Source organism: Magnolia sinica, chromosome 10 (genome assembly GCF_029962835.1).
Source record: "Magnolia sinica isolate HGM2019 chromosome 10, MsV1, whole genome shotgun sequence".
NCBI lineage: Eukaryota > Viridiplantae > Streptophyta > Magnoliopsida > Magnoliales > Magnoliaceae > Magnolia > Magnolia sinica.
The window spans coordinates 12,108,530-12,128,719 of NC_080582.1; the positions used below are offsets into that span (position 1 = coordinate 12,108,530).

The following is a 20,190-nucleotide window of genomic DNA, read 5'->3' on the forward strand; positions in this document are numbered from 1 at the left end:
TGATTCAAAACTTCTGTGGCCCCACGAATATTTCAACTGCAGACGTTCAATCCTCCCGTTTTCGGCCCACTTGAGTCTTGGATACTGTTCGTTTTTGGCTCCATACCCTAAAATGAGTTCAAAAAGAGAATGGACGGGGTTGATTTCTTACAAACATCACGGTAGGCCCCACCTAAGTTTCCAGCAGGAACTTCCTGCGAAAGTCTTTATTCGTCCACGTTGGGACTCAACAGAGCAAGCAACGGTCCGGATTACTGAGCCCCGTGGCCGCATCATTCCACAGCATACACTGATTCTCAGTTCTGACAAGTGGGCCCACATTCTGGTAATCCAGACCATTCATCTGTTGCGTTCAACCATAGATGTAGCATGCTTCGAAACTTTTCAGATTGAAAGATAGCAGAATCCAATATCAAGAATCCAAGATCCTTATCACAGAGCTAGGGGGCACAGGAAATTCGCGTCCATTTTACACCGCTCCCTCTGATGTGGCCCACATATGGATTGGATTGGATCTTGAAAGTCACGGTGAAAATGTGGCGGCGAACCTGATGGACGTGGTTGATCTGAGCTCACACATGTGGTGCTGGTTTAGTTGTAGGCATGCCCGTTGATTTCGACTCTCTCTCTCTCTCTCTCTCTCTCTCTCCAGGATCCCTTTCTTCAAATCAAAGCAGGTGAACGCCTTTCCCTTTTGTTTATTCTCTCTCGTCCTCTCTTTCCATTCATTACCAGAACTTCCACAATCAGCAATCATATTTTCTTGAAATCAAGACCCAAAAATCTTCAGCTGAAGAAACTAACTTCACCAAAATCATAGAAAGGGATTTTTGAAAATGGGCTGGGTTGGGTTGCTTTTGGTCATTAGATGATTCGACGCTGTTACTACTGGATTTTTATTTTTTTTTTTCTCTCGAAAATATCCGATCTGTATGTAAAAATTGGATTTTTTATTTTCAACTTGCATTGTCAAAAAAGCTCTGAAATTCTCAGATGAGAGAAACCCAAGTCGCTAAAATCAGAGAAAGAAGGGGGTTTTTGAAAATGGGTTATGTTGCTTTTGATTATTATATTATTCAAAGCTCTTTTGTAGATTTTTATTTCTGCCCGAAAATTTTGAGAAATACCTGATCCTACATAATATATATATATATATATATATATTGGTCAACTTGTACTACTTGAGAGAAACTGTGAATTTCTCAGGTAAGAGAAACCCAAATAGATAAAATATGAGAAAATAAGGGATTTTTGAAAATGGGTCATGTTGCTTTGGTTTTGAGACGATTCAAACGTCTTGCATTTAAGCATTTTTCTGAAATTTCTGTTCTGCTCAGAGGATTTCAGAAATATCTGATTTCTATAATAAAAAATGGGTTCTTCAACATGAAAATTGAAGATGAGTATACACTTAAAAAAAAAAAATTTATTTTAAAGCAAGGAAATACACATAGTTCAAATATCAGAGAAAAGAAGGGATTTTTCTTCTCAGTCTCAGGTGCTATAAAGCTCTTTCCTTAATAATTTTCTTCAATTTTTTGTTCGTTCTATGTAGGATTATTGTAACACTACTGGATTTTCAACTTATATTGGCCAAAAGAAAAAAAGAAGAAAAGAGAACCATAGAATTGCAGCTGAGTGGAATCCAAATGACTAAAATCAGAAGAAACATGGTGGTTTTGGAAATGGGTTGCAATTTTTTTTTTTGCTTCTCAGATAGTTTCTGAAATTTCTGTTATTCTATGACGGAGTTTCGGAAAAGAATATAAAAGAAAATTGCAATTTATTTTATTCCAAAAGACAGAGAAATTGCAGCTGTGGACGAAAATCAGAGAAAACAGGACATTTTGGAAATGGGATAGGGCTCTTTTACTCTTTGGATGCTCGGTTTCTGAAATCCCTGTTAACTGCACCAAGAGTTATGATAAAAAGATACAAATTTGCTACTTTTTATGGGAAAAAGATACCATCTTTCTATAAAAACCACTGCTTATTGGTTCGGTCGTTGGTGAGTAGTAATTTAGATGGAGATGGATCAGATTCCGGCAATGAATGGGAGAAGATACTCAGACCCTTTGATCTTGAAGAGCTTAGAAAATCGCTTAATCGGATTACGCCCCAACAGCTGTGTAGTTTACTTGAACTCCCTCTCGATGTATCAACCTCGATGGAGATTTTTGATTGGGCTGGTTCCCAAAAGGGCTATTCCCACTCGTTCGATGTTTATTACATTCTCATCAATAGGCTAGGTGGGGCCGGGGAGTTTAAGGCTATAGATGGATTATTGGGTCAGATGAAAGAAGAAGGAATTGTCTTCAAAGAGCCTTTGTTTATCTTGATCATGAAGTGGTACGGGAGAGCTGGTTTGCCGGGTTGTGCAGCTCGGCTGCTCGATGAAATGATGGATGGTTTCAACTGCGAACCGACGTTCAGGTCATATAATGTTGTTTTGGATATCTTGGTTTCAGAGAACTGTCACAAGATAGCCCCAACCGTGTTTTTCAGGATGTTGAATAAGGGCATTTCTCCGACTGTTTTCACTTTCTCCATCGTCATGAAGGCCTTTTGTTCCCTGAAGGAGGTGGATTCTGCATGTTCGCTCTTGAGGGAGATGACAAAGCACAGGTGCGTGCCCAATTCGGTTATTTATCAGACTCTGATACATGCTCTTTGCAAGGATGGTAGAGTGAAGGAGGCATTGAAGCTTTTGGAAGAGATGATTCTGATGGGTTGCTCACCTGATGCTGATACATTTAATGATGTCGTTCATGGTCTATGCAAGCTCGGTCGGATATACGACGCGTCAAAGTTGGTCGATCGAATGCTTCTCCGTGGTTGTACGCCTAATGCTGTGACTTACGGGGTTTTGATGCATGGGCTTTGTAAAAATGGTCGAGAAGATGAAGCGAGAGCACTTTTAGATAAAGTGCCCAATCCGAATGTGGTCTTGTTTAATACGCTGGTCAATGGGTATTTGACAAAAGGAAGGTTCAATGATGCTAGATCTGTTTTGTACGAGAGCATGGTGCCTAGTGGCTGCAATCCTGATGTTTTCACGTACAACATAATAATCCATGGCCTCTGCAAGGCAGGCCGCTTGGGACCAGCCAGGGAATTACTGGATGAGATGTCAATGAAGGGTTGCTCACCAAATATCATCACTTACACGCTCTTGGTTGATGGGTTCTGTAAGGAAGGTCGATCGATGGAGGCTAATGAAATTTTGGAGGAAATATCGGCAAGGGGTTTCCAATTAAACGTAGTGGGATACAATTGTCTCATATCTGCTCTATGCAAGGATTGTAAGCTTGACGATGCCATGGAAGTGTTTGGTAAGATGAAAAATGAAGGTTGCAAGCCCGATATATTCACATTCAATTCTCTAATCCATGGCCTTTGCAAGGATGATCGACTAGAGGAAGCAGTCAAGGTTTATCAGGACTTGTTATTGGAGGGTGTGGTTGCTAACAATGTGACTTACAATACGTTGATTCACGCCTTTCTGAGGAAGGGGGCATTGCAAGAGGCTATGAAACTTGTGAACGAAATGGTATTTCGAGGTTGTGCCCTTGATCTCATCACTTACAATGGATTAATAAAGGCTCTATGCAAAGATGGATCTGTGGAGAAAGCTTTGGGCCTGCTCGAGGAGATGGTAAGGAAGGGTATCGCTCCCAATAACATTTCTTACAACATCTTGATTAACGGTCTCTGCAGAATGGGTAAAATACACTCAGCGCTTGAACTTCTGAAAGAGATGCTACATCGAGGATTGATGCCGGACATAGTCACGTATAATAGCCTCATAAATGGCCTATGCAAGGCAGGGCGGATTCAGGAGGCTCTGAACCTCTTCGACAGGCTCCACGCTGAGGGAGTTGTTCCAGATACCATCACTTATAACACACTCATTAGTTGGCATTGCAAGGCAGGCATGCTTGATGATGCCATCTTGCTTCTAAATAGAGGAGTCAATGATGGAATCACACCCAATGCTCTAACATGGAATACACTGGTCAGCAATTTTGTTAGAAGACCAATATCATATTATTAGAGCAATCGAGAAAAGTAAAACCCACCACCAATCTTTCGCTTTATAAAAATTTGTAATTTGATAATCATGGCCTAATGTGGGTGAGAGATTTATGAAATGATACACAATTATTTGTCCCTCCTCTGTCTTTATGTAATATTACTCTTTGCAAGGTAATTGAAAACTTTGTTATTCCAGTCAAGATCAAGTGCTCCTGTCTATGTTGCAAGTTTCTTGTAGAGATACCAATACCATCACCATCTTAGCCTTTCTCCTAGAAATTTGGGGCTGGCTTTTAAATGCTATAGTGGTGGAAGTTCTATAATTGGCTAGCCTTCTAGACATCGACCTTTCTCGTTTGCACGGGCTCTTGGAACCAGCCATTACAGAGTCTCACATTGACGCTACTCACTCGCCAACATGGCAGGGATCATCACAACGTGTAAAGGACTTTCATCTTCATGTGCAAGGCTCTTCATATTTTATTATGGGTGAAAAGATTGCAATCCCATCAGGTATGAGAGCCAAGCTCCTTGTCGGGAAGAAGTTTGCAGCTGAGCTCTCAGGCATGTTAGAAGAGGTACATACAGGCATTCATGCACACATACATGCGTTCACCTTCTTGGCTTTCTCTATAGAGGAATTGTAGGTTCCTCCTCATCAGCATGCATGCATTTGGTGATGCACAGGATTAGGATTCCGTTCATGTGGGGACACGTTTCAGTGATCCAAATCATTTATTTGGTGGGTTTTACTGTCCATCGGGGGCATTAAAAAAGATAATTGGTTTGGATCACCAGACCAAGGCCCTACATGTATGCGATCTTGTGCATCAGAAAATTGTACATTTGCTGATAAGCTGGACTCTCTTCTTCTTCTTCTTCTTCTTCTTCTTCTTGGAAATGCTATCATGCAAATCTTGACATAGAAGTTCTATGCAGCTCCCTCATGGTAAGTACTTGTGGCAAACGGGCACTGATGGGGACTGGTTATGTGGTTGGCCACCTTGTAGACAGGCTATATAGTATATCCCAATCACCAAGGGGATTTGACTGTGGCATCCATCCAGTTACTGGACTGCAAAAAGAGTGGTCAGAGCAGCGGTCCACATTCAACTGGCAGAACTTACAACTTCTAGATTGTTGGAATTGTTCCATCCTTGTGATTTTTGGCTTATATTACATGGTTGACCACCGATCAATGGTTCTGGTGGCTTCACGTGTTTGCCACATCTACTATGAGGAGGGAGCTGCAAACTAGTTATGCGCATGAGGTGCATGCTAACTTTTTCCTTTGATGTCAGAACAATGCTGGGTTTCTCCATGCATTCTCATATTTGATGTAATGTGTCTTGGATTTCTGTTTGTTTCTGCTGATTAATGGAAAAATGCTGCTTGGGTCCTAAATTTTTTCTAGATAAAAAAATTTCCTCACTGAAACTGCTCTTCCAATGATGACATCACCAGAAATGATCTAGAGTTATGCTAAGTGAGTGTGCTCTTTTTCGGGTACTCACCCCTGATATGTGGCAACGTAGAAGACATGTTCAAGATCCAAGCTACTCATTAGGTGGATCCCACCAGCAGGATTCCTTGTCTAAAAATAGGTGAAATCGATCATCAGATGGGCCACTTGTGTACATTGAATTTGCACTTCTGGTCAGTACCTCTTAACCATTCATTTTCTTGTACACATCTGGCGGCGATCATATTGGGGTGGTATTTTGAGACACGGCATCTATAAAAGACTGCAAATCTGCCATATTTTTTGGACTTAAGGCATGTGTATGGTACATGTGGGGTCTATGAATGGACCCTTGGACCCACAGTTCATGTCTTTGGGGACCACATCTTGTCGTGTGCTTCTTGCAATTGTACTTGCTTGTATTTGCAACTGTGCCTTTTGTGAGAGGCTAGTGCCTTAAAAGTCTACCAGCTTGAGTTCTCTCATCATTTCTTAATAAATTCTCTCTCATATCTTAACACCCACCTTATGCTAGAGCACAAATATTAGTCATGCACAGCTTGTGAAGAATCATCTGAAGCCGATCTCTTCTGACATTTGTAATAAGAACAATCAATGGTCTAGTCCTTCTGAGGTGTGGATAACTTACCTCTCATGCCATCACATTGTCTTCAATGGACTGATGGGCTTTCATGATTTGATTTTATACAATGCTCAACGCAATGGTATCTATGTTATGCGTGGGTTTTCAGTTTGTGATAGTGGTGTCCATGCTTCAATGTTCAAATCGTTGTACTAGGGGCCTAGGGCTTGCTGCTGATGGCATGTGCACCAAAATATCCTAGATGGGAAAATCCTAACCCTTTGATTACTACCCAGAAAATAGACTGAGGAAGAAAGCACGACCTCAACTTAAAGAAGTCCAAATATTCAATGGCTAGAATCACCACATCATAGGTCTAAGTTGCTGAAACTAACAGCCCAAGTATATTGTACATGTCATGGCTTGAGCATTTATAACACCTCTTATCTCTATATGCTTGGTTACACATTTCTATATAACCTCTTGATTATCGCAACGAAGCTCATGAGAAGCCTGACATCAACTTCCAATTCAAATAATGGAGTTTGAAGTCGCATCAACTCACATTCTGCAGAGAGATATATATGTATGTCAGTGTGCGCGCTTTTTTGTGTGGTCCTGTGTTATCTTGTAGACCAGCTCAATATAAAATGAAGGGTGTTAAGTCTATTCGGACTAACATATCTTTTATGTTGTGGCTTTAGCATCCAATTTATCTCCATATGAGGGCCTAGAATATGGAAAAAAGAAAAAACATAAAATGAAAGTTTTGGTGGCATAGGAAATTTTGGAAACTTTGGCTCAAGGATTTGGAATGGAGAGGTACCCATTCGGAAGACAAGAAGGGCATCCTATTGAATAAATGTGAAGTAGCAAGGACAATTAGAGGCTCTGTGGGAAGAAATCTTTTCTAGTAAGTATGGTGAATTAGATGGGGGTTGGTTCTTGAGCTTGCCTTGCATGGTGGGAGGTCTGATTTTTGGAAAGAAATTAGTAAGGTGGGCTGAGTGTTTGAGATTTCAAGCGGGGTGGGAGCCATCTTTGCTGAAGGCATCTGCTACATTGTTGGTAAAGGGGATAAAGTAGAATTTGGAGGGATTCTTGGATTCAGGGCGTTCTGCTTGCCAATTCATTTCATTTATTTACTCTCTCTCTCTCTCTCTCTCTCTCTCTCTCTCTCTCTCTCTCTCTCTCTTCTTGTAAGAAGCGAAAGTGAAAGACTGCTACAAAGTGTTGGGGTATTTGGTAGGGTGAAATCTCGGGGAGGATGAAACCAGTGCCTATTAGAATCTCATGAGTATGCTTAATGATGTGTTCATAGATTCCAACAAAAAAGACATGAATTATGGGTAGTGTTTCCATAATTCTTCAAATTCAGTCACAGGGGTGTTGGTTAGGTTTGCCTCTTGTATTAGGGATTGGGATATTGGGATCCCTGAGAGTGTTTTTTTCTGTGGGGTCTGGTCATATATCTTCTTTTCTTTCTAGCTTCTTAGGTTTGGGAGGCCCTAGATCCACCTAGGTTGCAAGTGTTTGTTTTTCTTGTTGGCCTTTGGTCTTATTAATATTCATCATCATCAAAAAAAGAAAAAAAAAGGTTTGGAAATGGTTGTTGAATGGAAAATTTTCTTTGAAATCGTTCCGCATGACCTTATATCTAGGAAATGGAGAAATTGTGCGAAATGCTGAAGTTTGGGAGGCCCTAGATCCACCCAGGTTGCAAGTGTTTGTGTGGATAACATACTAAATAAATCCTCATTCTTGACTATCTCAAGTGAGTTAGATGACATTTCCTAATATTTGCTTCCTGTGCCGTGACGACAAGGAAAAGGTGGACCATAGTTTCATCCATTGTTGTATAGCTTGGGATATCTGGGACCACTTCTTAGCCAAGTTTCATGTAAGTTGGGTGCAGAAAAAGATGCTTTTGAAGGATGGATTTGGGTTGAAAAAAGGGAAAGGTTTGGAGGGTGATGCCATTTTCTATCATCTGGGGCCATGGAACGAGAGGAATAATGGGATCTTCAACTTCGACAATAAGATCTCTTCATTTGATGTGATTCAAAGAAGAATTACATCACCCAACGAGGTTTGGCCGAATGGTCTTCACCGTAGGTTTGCTCCCTATAGGTGAGGGTTCGATTCCCCTCCTCGGCTTTACCCGATACACGTGGTTGTGGGTGATTGCGTGTATCTGCAGGGATTAGTCTCACTTCAAAAAAGAGGTGGGGACACCCTGTGTCTTAAAAAAAAAAAAAAGAAGAATTACGTCATAAATTTCAGATTGGGCTTTTGTTGGTCCATAGTTAAGAGCTTTTTTTTTCTCAAACTTCATGTGGGATTGGGATGGGGCTTTCTTAGGGAGAAGGGCACCTTGTTAGATTCAGAGGCCTCTTGAAGTGCTTAGGCCGGGTTTCTCAAGCTTAATATAGGTGGCTGCTCTTTTGAAAATCCGGGTCCTTTAGGATTGGAGGAACATTGAGTGACAAAAACGGATGATTTTGGATGGCGTATTTGGGAACTTTTGGGAAATTAGGGCCGCAAGAAGCTTCTCTATGGGCGGTGCAAAGGGTTCCTCCTTGTTAGTAGGATAGACAACAAACCACCGCATACCTGTCTCATTTGGAAGTGATTAAGCAAATCTGACATGGTATCAGAGCCAGTCTTTGCAACCTTGTCTTTGGTCCAATCTTCGTGGTTCTAGGCTCTGGTTTTCTGGTTTCTTGGGTGCGGGTTTTGGTTTGCAGTTTTTTTTTTTTTTGGTGCATTTCGAGAGATTCTAGTTATGGCTAACAACTCCAACTCAGAAGTCTTTCAAACTCGGTTTACAGGGAAGAATTATGCTGCCTGGGAGTTTCAGTTTCAACCTTTTGTCATGGGAAAGGAGTTGTGGGGTCATGTTGATGGGAGTGATCCAGTGCCTACTGATCTTACGACGTTGGTTCAATGGAAGGTGAAAGATGCTCGCGTGATGACTTGGATTATTGGGTCTATTGATCAATTGCTTATACTCAATTTAAGGCCGCACAAGACGGCTAAATCGATGTGGGAGTACTTGAAAAAGGTCTATCATCACGATCATTCCGCCCGGCGATTTCAGTTGGAAACTGATCTTGCTTCCTATTCCCAAGGTACACTCTCTGTTCAGGAATATTTCTGTGGTTTTCAGAACTTTGGGTTGAGTTTTCCGACATTGTGTATGCCTATATGTCGACCGAGTCCCTCTCTGCTGTTCAAGCAGTTCATGAAGTTAGCAAAGGAGACCAGTTTTTAATGAAACTAAGGCCAGAATTCGAGTCTATTCGCTCCAACCTGATGCACAGGGATCCTTCACCATCTCTTGACGTGTGTTTTGGAGCACTTCTTCGAGAGGAACAACGTCTTCTTACTCAATCTTTGCTTCCACAAGAGAATGCTGTCGCATACGCTGCTCAAGGCAAAGGGAGGGTTCGAGACATGCGTACAGTTCAGTGCTACAGTTGCAAAGATTATGGGCATATTGCTGCCCATTGTGCTAAAAAGTTCTGCAACTACTGTAAACAGAAGGGGCACATCATCAAAGAATGCCCAACACGTCCTCAAAACCGACCCGTGAATGCTTATCATGCTACTGCTACTGGCCACACTTCGGATGGGGTAACCAGCACTCAAAATCTCGCTCCAGTGTCATCTTCCACTGCTGCTACACCTGCCCTTACACCAGAAATGGTGCAGCAAATGATTGTATCGGCATTTTCCGCTTTAGGGCTGCAAGGTAAGGGTACTATACGTACTATACCCTCTCAATCTTGGCTTGTTGACTCCGCCGCATCCAATCACATGACCAGTTCTCCTGATACGCTTAGCAATGTTCGTAAGTACACTGGTTCTTTTAATATTCAAATTGCTAATGGCCATCATTTACCGATTACTGGGGTTGGTGATATCGCACCATCACTTACTAATATTTTTGTATCACCTGGGCTTTCTACGAGTCTTATTTCGGTTGGACAATTAGTGGATGATAATTACAATGTTCAGTTTTCTTGTGATGGTTGTCATGTGTAGGATCCGGTGTCGGGGAGGACAATAGCGAAGGGGCCTAAAGTTGGGAGATTGTTTCCATTATACTTTTTCATTCCTAGTATCATTTCTTTGGCTTGTACTACTATCTCCAATAATTGTGAAGTATGACACAAACGTTTAGGCCATCCAAACAATGCTGTTTTATCTCATTTGCTAAATTCTGGTTCGTTGGGAAAAAAAGATTCTTCTTTGCCTCATGCTTTGTCTTTTGATTGTTATATGTGTAAAATCGGAAAAAGTAAGATTCTTCCCTTCCCTTCTTTCGAGAGTAGGGCAAAGAATTGCTTTGACCTTGTTCATAGTGATGTATGGGGCATTACTCCTGTCATTTCTCATGCTCATTTTAAATATTTTGTGACATTCATAGATGACCATAGTCGGCATACTTGGGTATATTTTCTGCGTTATAAGTCTGAAGTCTTTGCTGTTTTCAAATCGTTTCTAGCATATATTGAGAATCAATTTACCACTAGCATTAAAACTTTACGATCTGATTCTAGTAGAGAATATATGTCTCATAAATTTCTTGAGTTTCTTCGTCATAAAGGAATTATTTCTCACCGCTCGTGTCCTTATACGCCTCAACAGAATGGCGTGACTCAGCGCAAAAATCGACATTTGTTAGATGTTGCTAGGACCTTGTTACTTGCATCTTTGTTCCTCCTAAATTTTGGGTTGAAGCTTTAGCTACAGCAATAAGTGCTAAATTTCGACTATCCATTCTATCGTCTGCATAAACAACACTTTAGCTTTCTTGACTTACACACTTTTGGTTGTGTCTATTTTGTGCATTTACCTCCGCATCAACGTCACAAACTCTCTGCGCAATCTGTGAAATGTGTCTTTATGGGATATAACTTATCTCAAAAAGGATTTGTGTGCTATGATGCTTCTTCCAATAAATTTCATATATCTCGTAATGTCGTTTTCTTTGAGCATCAATATTTCTTTCCTAGTTCTATTACATCATCTCCTGCAGTTTCTGTTCTTCCTCACTTTGATGATTTGATGTGCCCTCCTGAACGCTTCAAGCCTGGTTTTGTGTATGAACGCCGTCGACCAACTCTACCCCTTCCTGAGTCTGATCTGCCACCTGATCCCGTTTTGCACCCTCCTCGACGATCTGGCCGTACTTCTCATCAACCGGATAGGTATGGTTTCCCTCATACCTCCTTCACGGCTACCTTATCAACTGTGTCGATTCCTAATTCCTACTCACAAGCTGATAAACATGAGTGTTGGAGAAAGGCTATGCAGGAAGAACTTCAAGCTCTTCAAGAAAATCAGACTTGGGACATGGTCCCTTGTCCTTCTCATGTCAAGCTAATTGGGTGTAAGTGGGTTTTTTCTGTGAAACTTCGGCCTGATGGGTCTGTGGACCGTTATAAGGCTCGTTTGGTTGCCCTTGGTAACCGCCAGGAGTATGGGGTTGACTATGAGGAGACCTTTGCTCCTGTCGCTAAAATGACAACTGTGCGTACTATTATTGCCATCGCAGCCTCTCAGGGATGGTCCCTTTGCCAGATGGATGTGAAGAACGCATTTCTTCACGGTGATTTACAGGAAGATGTTTACATGACACCTCCTCCTGGCCTCTGCTCGTCATCAACGTCGAATGTGTGTAAGCTGAAGCGCTCTCTGTATGGTTTGAAACAGGCTCCCCGGGCTTGGTTTGATAAGTTCCGGGCTACCTTACTTCGATTTTCTTTCATCCAAAGCCAATATGATTCTTCGTTGTTTCTTCGAACGACTTCTGTTGGTATCGTTCTTCTTCTAGTTTATGTCGACGACATTGTCATCACTGGGACTGATTCTGCCCTCATCGATCAACTTAAGCAGCATCTTCATGATTCATTCCATATGAAGGATCTTGGTCCTCTCCGGTATTTCCTCGGTTTGGAGGTTCAGTCCGATTCTTCTGGGGTTTTCCTGCATCAGCATAAATACATGGAGGACTTGATTTCCTTGTCTAGTTGGCAGGACTCCTCTTCAGTGGATACCCCTTTGGAAGTAAATGTCAAGTATTGACATGAGGAGGGGGATCTCCTTCCTGATCCCATGGTGTTTCGACAGTTAGTTAGTAGTCTCAATTATCTCACTATTACACGGCCTGACATCTCCTTTGCTGTCCAGCAAGTCAGTCAATTTCTGCAGTCTCCTCGCCACCTTCATCTTGCCGCAGTCCGCCGAATTATTCGATATCTCCGGGGTTCCTCTCACCGTGGCTTGTTCTTCTCTACTGGTACTCCTCTTCGCCTTGTGGCTTTTAGTGATGCTGATTGGGCAGGATGTCCTGATTTTCGCCGGTCTGTCACTGGGTGGTGTATGTTTCTTGGTGATTCACTTATCTCTTGAAAGAGTAAGAAACATGATCGTGTTTCTAAATCTTTGACCGAGTCCGAGTACAGTGCCATGTCAGCAGCCTGCTCGGAGATTATGTGGCTCTGTGGCTTACTTGCTGAAATAGGTTTTCCTCAGTCTACTCTCACTCCTCTTCATGCTGATAATACGAGTGCTATTCAGATCGCTACCAATCCCGTCTATCACGAGCGTACCAAACATATTGAGGTGGACTGCCATTCTATTCGGGAAGCTGTTGATACTCGGGTTATATCTCTTCCACATGTCTCAAGCGATCTTCAGATAGCGGACGTCTTTACTAAAGCTATGACACGACTACGTCATCAATTTCTTGTTGGCAAATTGATGCTTCTTGATCGACCGACATCAATTTGAGGGGGGATGTTAGTAGGATAGACAACAAACCACCGCATACCTGTCTCATTTGGAAGTGATTGAGCAAATCTGACACTCCTTTCACTGCCTTTCCTATTGGGAAGGATAATTATTGCGGGTGGTTCTAAGCAAGCAATCTACTGGCCAGCAAGTGACCTCTTGGCTCATGGTGGGTCTCATATTGTATTTTTGAGATTGATGAGATTTGTGATTGGAAAGAAAGAAGAAGAGGGGCAAAAAGAAAAGGGTATTAGAAACATTAATTTCTCTCTTCCCTTGAACTCTTATTTATAAAGAAACCCTAAGAATATATCATATAGTATGGCACTCTGCAGGTGCATCAAATACAGAACTCACACTCATTCTTCTTCCTTCCCCCTCAAGCTGGAGCATAAATGTTGTATTGTTTGACTTGCACCATCTCCTAAAGATGTAAGAATTGCAGGCTTCTGTCAGAACATCAGCCAATTGATTAACTTGAATGGACAGATGGAGTAGATAAAAACTTGGACGAAAGATTCTCTCTCACAAAATGGCATTAGACCTCTATATGCTTGATTCTTTCATGGAAAATTGAAGTAGAGGTGACGCGGATTGCATCTTAATTGTCACAATGCAAAGGGACAAGAGTGTGAGGAATGTGAATGTATATGTAAATGTGTCCCCCATATGTATTTTACTGTTGCATTGATGCTGAGCACTATATGCTTTCCTTATGTTAATGTGTGTGTGTGTGTGTGTGTTACTCAAGAGGGACTAACACAAGTCTTGCATTTCCCTAAAAAATCTCCTCTCTCTCTCTCTCCCCTTTCTACTTGGTATTAGACAAGGATTCTTGCGCTGATTGAAGATCTTTTTGGTGGGGCCGACTGTGCGTGTGTGTGTTTGTGTTACTCAAGAGGGACTAACACAAGTCTTGCATTTCCCTAAAAAATCCTCTCACTCTCTCTCCCCTTTCTACTTGGTATTAGAGAAGGATTCTTGTGCTGATTGAAGATCTTTTTGGTGGGGCCGACTACTGATGTCATTGTCCGGATGAGTGACGTTACCAGTGTACGGTCGGATGGCCCCATGGTTTTAAAAAAAAAAAGAAAGTACGGGATCTGAAAGAGCGCTATTTTAAAAGATTTATGGTGATTTTTATGGGATTTTTTTGTTAAGCTCTTGAAGGAGTTTCGGTCAAAATAGAAAAAGTCAGGAAAATTGCTAATTCTCATTTTTCTTGGGATTTCTTATACCTTTTTTCATAGGGGTTTGGTGCGGTTTGGGGTTTTCCAACTATTAAAACAAGTATCATGTTGATCAGGTGACATTTGAGGAACTTATGATGTGTTTTTGGGTATTTTCTTGTTGTTTCTATGTGATTTCCTGAAATGGTGGTTTAGATGTGTGTCAAGATAGTTGTGGCACTCTCATATGTGTAGTTGTGGTCGACCTTGAGTGGTTTGAAGTTGTTTGGAGTGGTTATCAATATTGTGTGTAGTTGAGAGTGTGCTTGGGTGGTCTCTAGTAGGCAGTAGCTTGGAGTGATTTTTTTTTTCTTTTTTCTTTTTTAAAAAACAAAATGAAGGTACATCTTCACATTCAAGTGATAAGTTCCTCAGTGATACCAAGGGGAGTACGTGTTATCTGGAATAAGTGATAATCTAGGTTGGCAATTACCAATGTTGAATTTGACGGTACAAATTATTTATCATGGTCCTTGTAGCTTGTATGTTTATTGGTGGTCGGGAAAAAAAAAAAGAGATACAAATGTGATTATTCCAGCACCTGAGAAGTCAGATCCTTCTTATGTGGATTGGGAAGCCGATGATGTGATGCTTATGGGATGATTGTTGCAAGGCTGAAATCAGTGATACTTTTGGGTACTGTAAAACTGCTAAAAAAAGGTGGGATTCTATCATTGCAACTTATTCTTTGAAGAAAAATGTGGCTGGGTTTTTCAGTTAACCTGAAATATCGCTAAATTTCGTCCAGGGGAGAGGTCTTTGGGAGATTATTATACAATGGTTAGAGGTTTGTGGCTGAAGTTGGTCATCCTAGACCAGTCCATTTATGATGTGCTCAGGAGCGATGAGTTGAGATTACCAACAAATTTTTATTTATTTATGAATCTTCCTGCAGGGCTTAATTTAGAATATGAAACCATTCAAGTACAAATTCTCATATTTATGATGTGCTCAGGAGTGATGAGTGGAGATTGAGTAACAACAATTTTTATTTATTTTTTGAATCTTCCTGCAGGGCTTAATTTAGAATATGAAACCATTCGAGCACAAATTCCTCTACCTTCACTTAGGACTATCTTTTCAGCAAGAAAGTTGCATAAGAGTTGTGATGGATACCACCCTAAGTTCTCGTGATCAATATGCCTTGCTTAGTTCAACTATTGGCAGTCGCCGTTGACATAATAGACTAGATGGTGCCAAAGGATGTTCGGATTGAGGTGATCATTTCAGATCTGGTGGTTGTGGTTTGGGATAGAGTGATTCTGGTCATGGTGACTTTAGTAGTAGCTATGGAGTTATGGATCATGGTTGTATTTATCTTGAAAGGGGCCGGAGCGGAGCAGTTATCAAGTGATGAGTGTAAAAGGTTAGTTTGTACTCACTGTGGACATTCTGGGCATTCTAGAGATACATGTTGGGATCTAGTGGGTCAACCACCGAGGAAGGCACTTGTGGCTACAATTGACTCATTGACAGTGTTTGTGATGAATCCTAGAGTTTGAGATCTCCAAATAGTCAGTGGTTTGTTGATGAAATTCTTGACTAGCATCGTCATCTAGATCTTTTCTACTCCATTTAGTATACCAACTTCCACGCATTTAGTCTCCACCTGTTAGTCGGTCCTGATCATTGATTCTGTAGCTCGAATCATATGACTAGTATGACATTACTGTTTCACTCGTCATTATCTGCATATGATTGTCATGTAATAATCGTGGATGACTCTTATACTGACATTAAAGGGATTTGGAATCATTCATGTCTCACTATTCTTTCACTTGTCTTCTGTTCTCCATGTCCCCAAAATATCTTTCAAGTTATTATCTGTTAGGTGCTTGGATGTCCTCATCATCATCATAGCAGGTCTTTTAATTGTAGTGTAATTTTCTTTCCTTCTCACTGTGTCTTTCAGGACCCGACGACTGGACAAAGGACTTGGGATGGCCATGAGTAGGACGAACTTTATCTTTTTCAACTTTCAGACGATATTGGATCGGGTCTTCAGACCTTGAGTTCATCTCAGTCAGTTACCAATCAGCTTTTGTATTGCCATCGTTGTTTTGACCATATATTGATTAGTAGTCTCAAAATGTTAAGGGTGAACGAATTATTTTGTTAGACATGTCAATTAGCTAAACATTGCTGATCATCCTATTAAGCTACTCCTAATGCAAAGTATGCTGTCCCTTTCATTCTTAAACACTGATGTTTGGGGCCCTTCTTCAGTGCCTTCTGTGTTTGGGTAACTTTCATAGATGATTGTACTCAAGTTACTTGGGTTTATGTTGTGAAATCCGAAGATGAAGTTTTCTTCATCGTTCGATTATATCATAAATCATAAGATGGTTACCAACCAATCGTGGCTACAATAAAAACTTGCATTTTGATAATGGTGGTGAATACATCTCAACAACCTTTTAGAACTACTTGTTTGAAAATGGTATAGAATCTTCAATAAATAAATAAATAATAAAATAAAAAATCTTAGATCACATTCCCTACAAAGAGTAGGGTCATGAAACCCCATTTCTTGAAGAAGAGAACGAAACCATATAATCTCACAAATAGCATGAGCCATATAACGATATCCTATTGCAATGAAGATACATTTCACCATGGTCTGCTTTTTACTCTTCCAAGACACTAGATTGCACCCAATGAACATACAGCAACCTCTTACGTAACTCAGGTCATAAGAAGAACCAGCCCAATTGATATCTCAGTATCTGTGAGATTCAGGTGACCATGATTATAATATAGTAAACCCCTTCTTGGAGCTGCCTTCAAATAGCGAAGAATTTGACAAACAACTTCAAGATGGTGAGAATGAGGAGTGTTCTTGAATTGACTGGTCACACCAATGTCGCAAGGGATGCTAGGATGAGTTATCGTCAAGTAAATGAGCTTCTCCACCAGATGATGATCCATGCCCGGATCAAGGACTTCTGATTCCTTATCATGATTCATGAAGGTAGTGATTGACTTTGATAGGAGTATCTGTAGGTTGAGCACCCAACATGCCAATATTCACAAGAAGGTCGAGAACATATTTCCATTGAGAAGTAAAGATCCCTCTGGTCCACCTAGCGACCTCAATTTGAAGGAAGTGTTTCAAAGGTCCTGACTCCTTAATATCAGAAGCACTGCCAAATATGATTTAGAACCATCTATCTGGAGATCATTGTTGATGCGAACATCAGTGGTGCACCCTTTAGAGTGTACCAGAGGAGGAGGCATCGCCGACGGAGTACCAGAGCGGAGGAGTTGATATGGATGGACGATGGGTCCATCGGACCCACTTTCTGACGCGCTACGAGTGCAGGAGTGGCATAACCGCGCCACGACCATAGATCCTACGCGGGTGTTCACCCCAACCATAGATCCATGGGTCGGATTTCACACCCTACCACACGAGTGTTTTAGTTTTAGACTTTTTTGTTCTTTTTCTTGTTTCAGAGGCTTTATTGCACTTTCTTTATTTTTCATCTTTTAGTTATTTTTCTTATTTCCAAGGGCTTTAGTGCACTTTTACTTTTTCCATAACTTATATATATATATATATATTGTGAGAAACTCTATTTTCATTATTATTGAATGAATAGAAATTCGTCTCTTTCTTCCTCTTTTTTCAAGAGATTAGGGTTTCAGGATTGGCCCTTGGGTGTTGAGGATTTCACCCCGATTTCAGGTTTCCTTCTTTCTAGATCTTCGAGGTGCAGGGAAAGGTAAGAATCATCTTCATTCTTTTCTTTTGATGACAAAAAGACCCGTACTTTATTCATCTCGAATCCTTCGTTCTTCACCCTTTTCGTTCCTCTTTAGATACCCCCTTTCTAGTTTGAACGGAAAAGAAGGATGGTTAGTCAGTAGAATCAGATCCAAACGTGACCGTGGATTGACTTATGCTAAACCTGGGATATCCTCATATCTCTAGATCCTCCCTTTTTACTGTTTTATGTGATTTTATGTTAAGGGGCATGATCCTGACAGAATAACCTTCATCTTTGTGTTGAGATTTACCGAAGCCCTTTGATTGGAAACGATTAGTTAATTGGTGTATTTATTTGAATATTCTTTAACCTGATTATAAATGCATCTAGGGTTAGGTCATCACATATCCCTGCATCAATTGTTGCCTATGAGAATGTTATCATTGACGTAGATTTCCGGGATGGTTGTGAACCACCATTGTGCCTTATAAACATGGAATGATTAGACCATCTCCTTAGAAACCCAAGCTAAGAATTATAAGTAACGAACTTCTCATACCATGCTCTAGGCGATTGCTCAGAGCACAGATTGATTTCTTTACACACCTTCCCTTTCTCTTTTTGTGGATGAACCCAGGTGGCAAAGGCATAAATACTTCTTTTTGTAGCTCTCTGCGAAGAAACACATTCTTCACAAGCAAATCAAGAAGTCAATTATGAAATGCAGCCATTTACTTTGCTACCACAACAAATATTTCCTGATAGTCCACGCCATGCTGTCGAGTGAACTCATTTGACACAAGATGGGCATTGTATTTGGTAATCGAGCCATTAGGCTTATGTTTGATAGTTGTACACCCATTTGCAGCCCATAACATGCTTTCCTTCTTGCAACTCTACCAAGTCCCATGTCCCATATTTTTCTAGAGTTGCCATATCTTCCGTCATATTTGCTTTCTAGTGAGGAGTAGCTAGAGCATCTACAACTTTAAAGGAATAGAAACAATAGCTATGGAGGAAAGATATGCCTGAAAAAAAAAGGAGGAGAAATTGAGCGATAGGACACAAAATTACTAGCCTTTGAAACCTTGGCAACATTTTAGCTAGAATTTTGTATGGGCTTCCAATCAATCTGATTGGTCTGAAAATCTTCACACTTTCGGCTCCTCTTTCTTTGGGATTAGGGCAATAGAAGATGCATCCAGTTCCACTGACAGCCTTTCCTGATCACCAAATTCCCTCACAAATTCTATTAGATCCTCAATTTTCTCCCAAAACAGCTGGAAGAAGGCCAAAGGTTACCCATTTGGACCGATGCTTTATCCCTCCCCAAGGAATCCAAATGAAGCGGCCAGGCGGACAAGCTCAAATGAAGTGGAAGCTAGAGCTTGTGAAGAAGGTTTACAGATTTTTATTGCTTCATATTCGTCCACAAGACCTAGTGGTGAAATGGGACCCTGAAAACAGATTCAAGTGGGAATCTTAGAAGGCTTCAAAACCTTTGATGTATCTTTCGGCACTGACAAGATGCAAGATTAGCCTTCATATTTTAAACATTGCATTCTAGCATATAGGTAGACAAGCTAATGAGACAGCTAACAGCTCCCGCCAAAAAGGATGTTTTGAAATCCAGTCTTTGCGATATGAGGATTCCTTTCAAGTATAAAAAGATCTTAAAAGAGACTTGATGTCTCTTGCTACCTCTCCTCTTTCATGGAGGCGGTTTTACATTCACAAGGAAAATATTTTCCTGAAGGGTTTGTGCCATTTCAAAGAGGATCGAGGCAGTCTCTTCTATATATTCAAGGATCTGCATTGAATTCCTGATAGTGGTCCACAGGAATATATCAAAGATCTTATCCTATAGATATTGAATGCTTACATTTTGATGACCGTGCTTTTTAGGCTGACATGATATCACCAAACTGGAATTGAGATATTTTTTGGAGTTGTGATTTGGAGCTGAAATTTGGGAAAAGGAAAGCCCATTCCATGTGGGTTCCATTTTCCTCTCTGATTTCTTTAGAATTCCTACAACTGCGATATGTTCATACATCCAAAACACAATAAACATTTTTTTCACTACCTGGAGTGGAAGATCGTGTTCGCCTTGCTGCAATCATGAATTCATCTAATGCCATGTTTTCACCAATGAGTTCGTTCTTCCCTGGGTTATTCTTTTGATCTCCTGTTTCCTTGTGTACTGAGCTACTTAACCGAAGTTGATAAATTTTGAATTCACATCAGTAGTTTTGTCTTAATGGCAATTTTCTTGTACACAGTGTTCGAAATATCGGTATCACATTATGTATCGCATCCTTGGGATATAGATGCGTATCAGTTGATATACAGATGTGTATCGGTTATTGC

General features: G+C 40.8%; 1 protein-coding gene across 3 annotated transcripts; it reads left to right on the plus strand.

Moving 5' to 3' along the window:
* The first annotated feature begins 451 nt into the window (after positions 1-451).
* LOC131257990 (pentatricopeptide repeat-containing protein At5g64320, mitochondrial-like) lies at positions 452-16,335 on the plus strand. Of its 3 annotated transcripts, none has more exons than XR_009177752.1 (3): positions 452-677; positions 4,232-4,613; positions 16,023-16,335. XR_009177752.1 is itself a non-coding variant. In XM_058259008.1 (2 exons), the coding sequence occupies exon 2, from the start codon at positions 1,922-1,924 to the stop codon at positions 4,052-4,054; it is 2,133 nt and encodes a 710-aa protein (XP_058114991.1). In that variant the 5' UTR covers positions 457-677; positions 1,556-1,921; the 3' UTR covers positions 4,055-4,235. The 3 variants fall into 3 exon arrangements, 1 of the variants encoding a protein (XP_058114991.1); XR_009177753.1 differs by having other exon boundaries at positions 456-677; positions 4,461-4,613; XM_058259008.1 differs by lacking the exon at positions 16,023-16,335 and having other exon boundaries at positions 457-677; positions 1,556-4,235.
* The last annotated feature ends 3,855 nt before the right edge of the window (positions 16,336-20,190 follow it).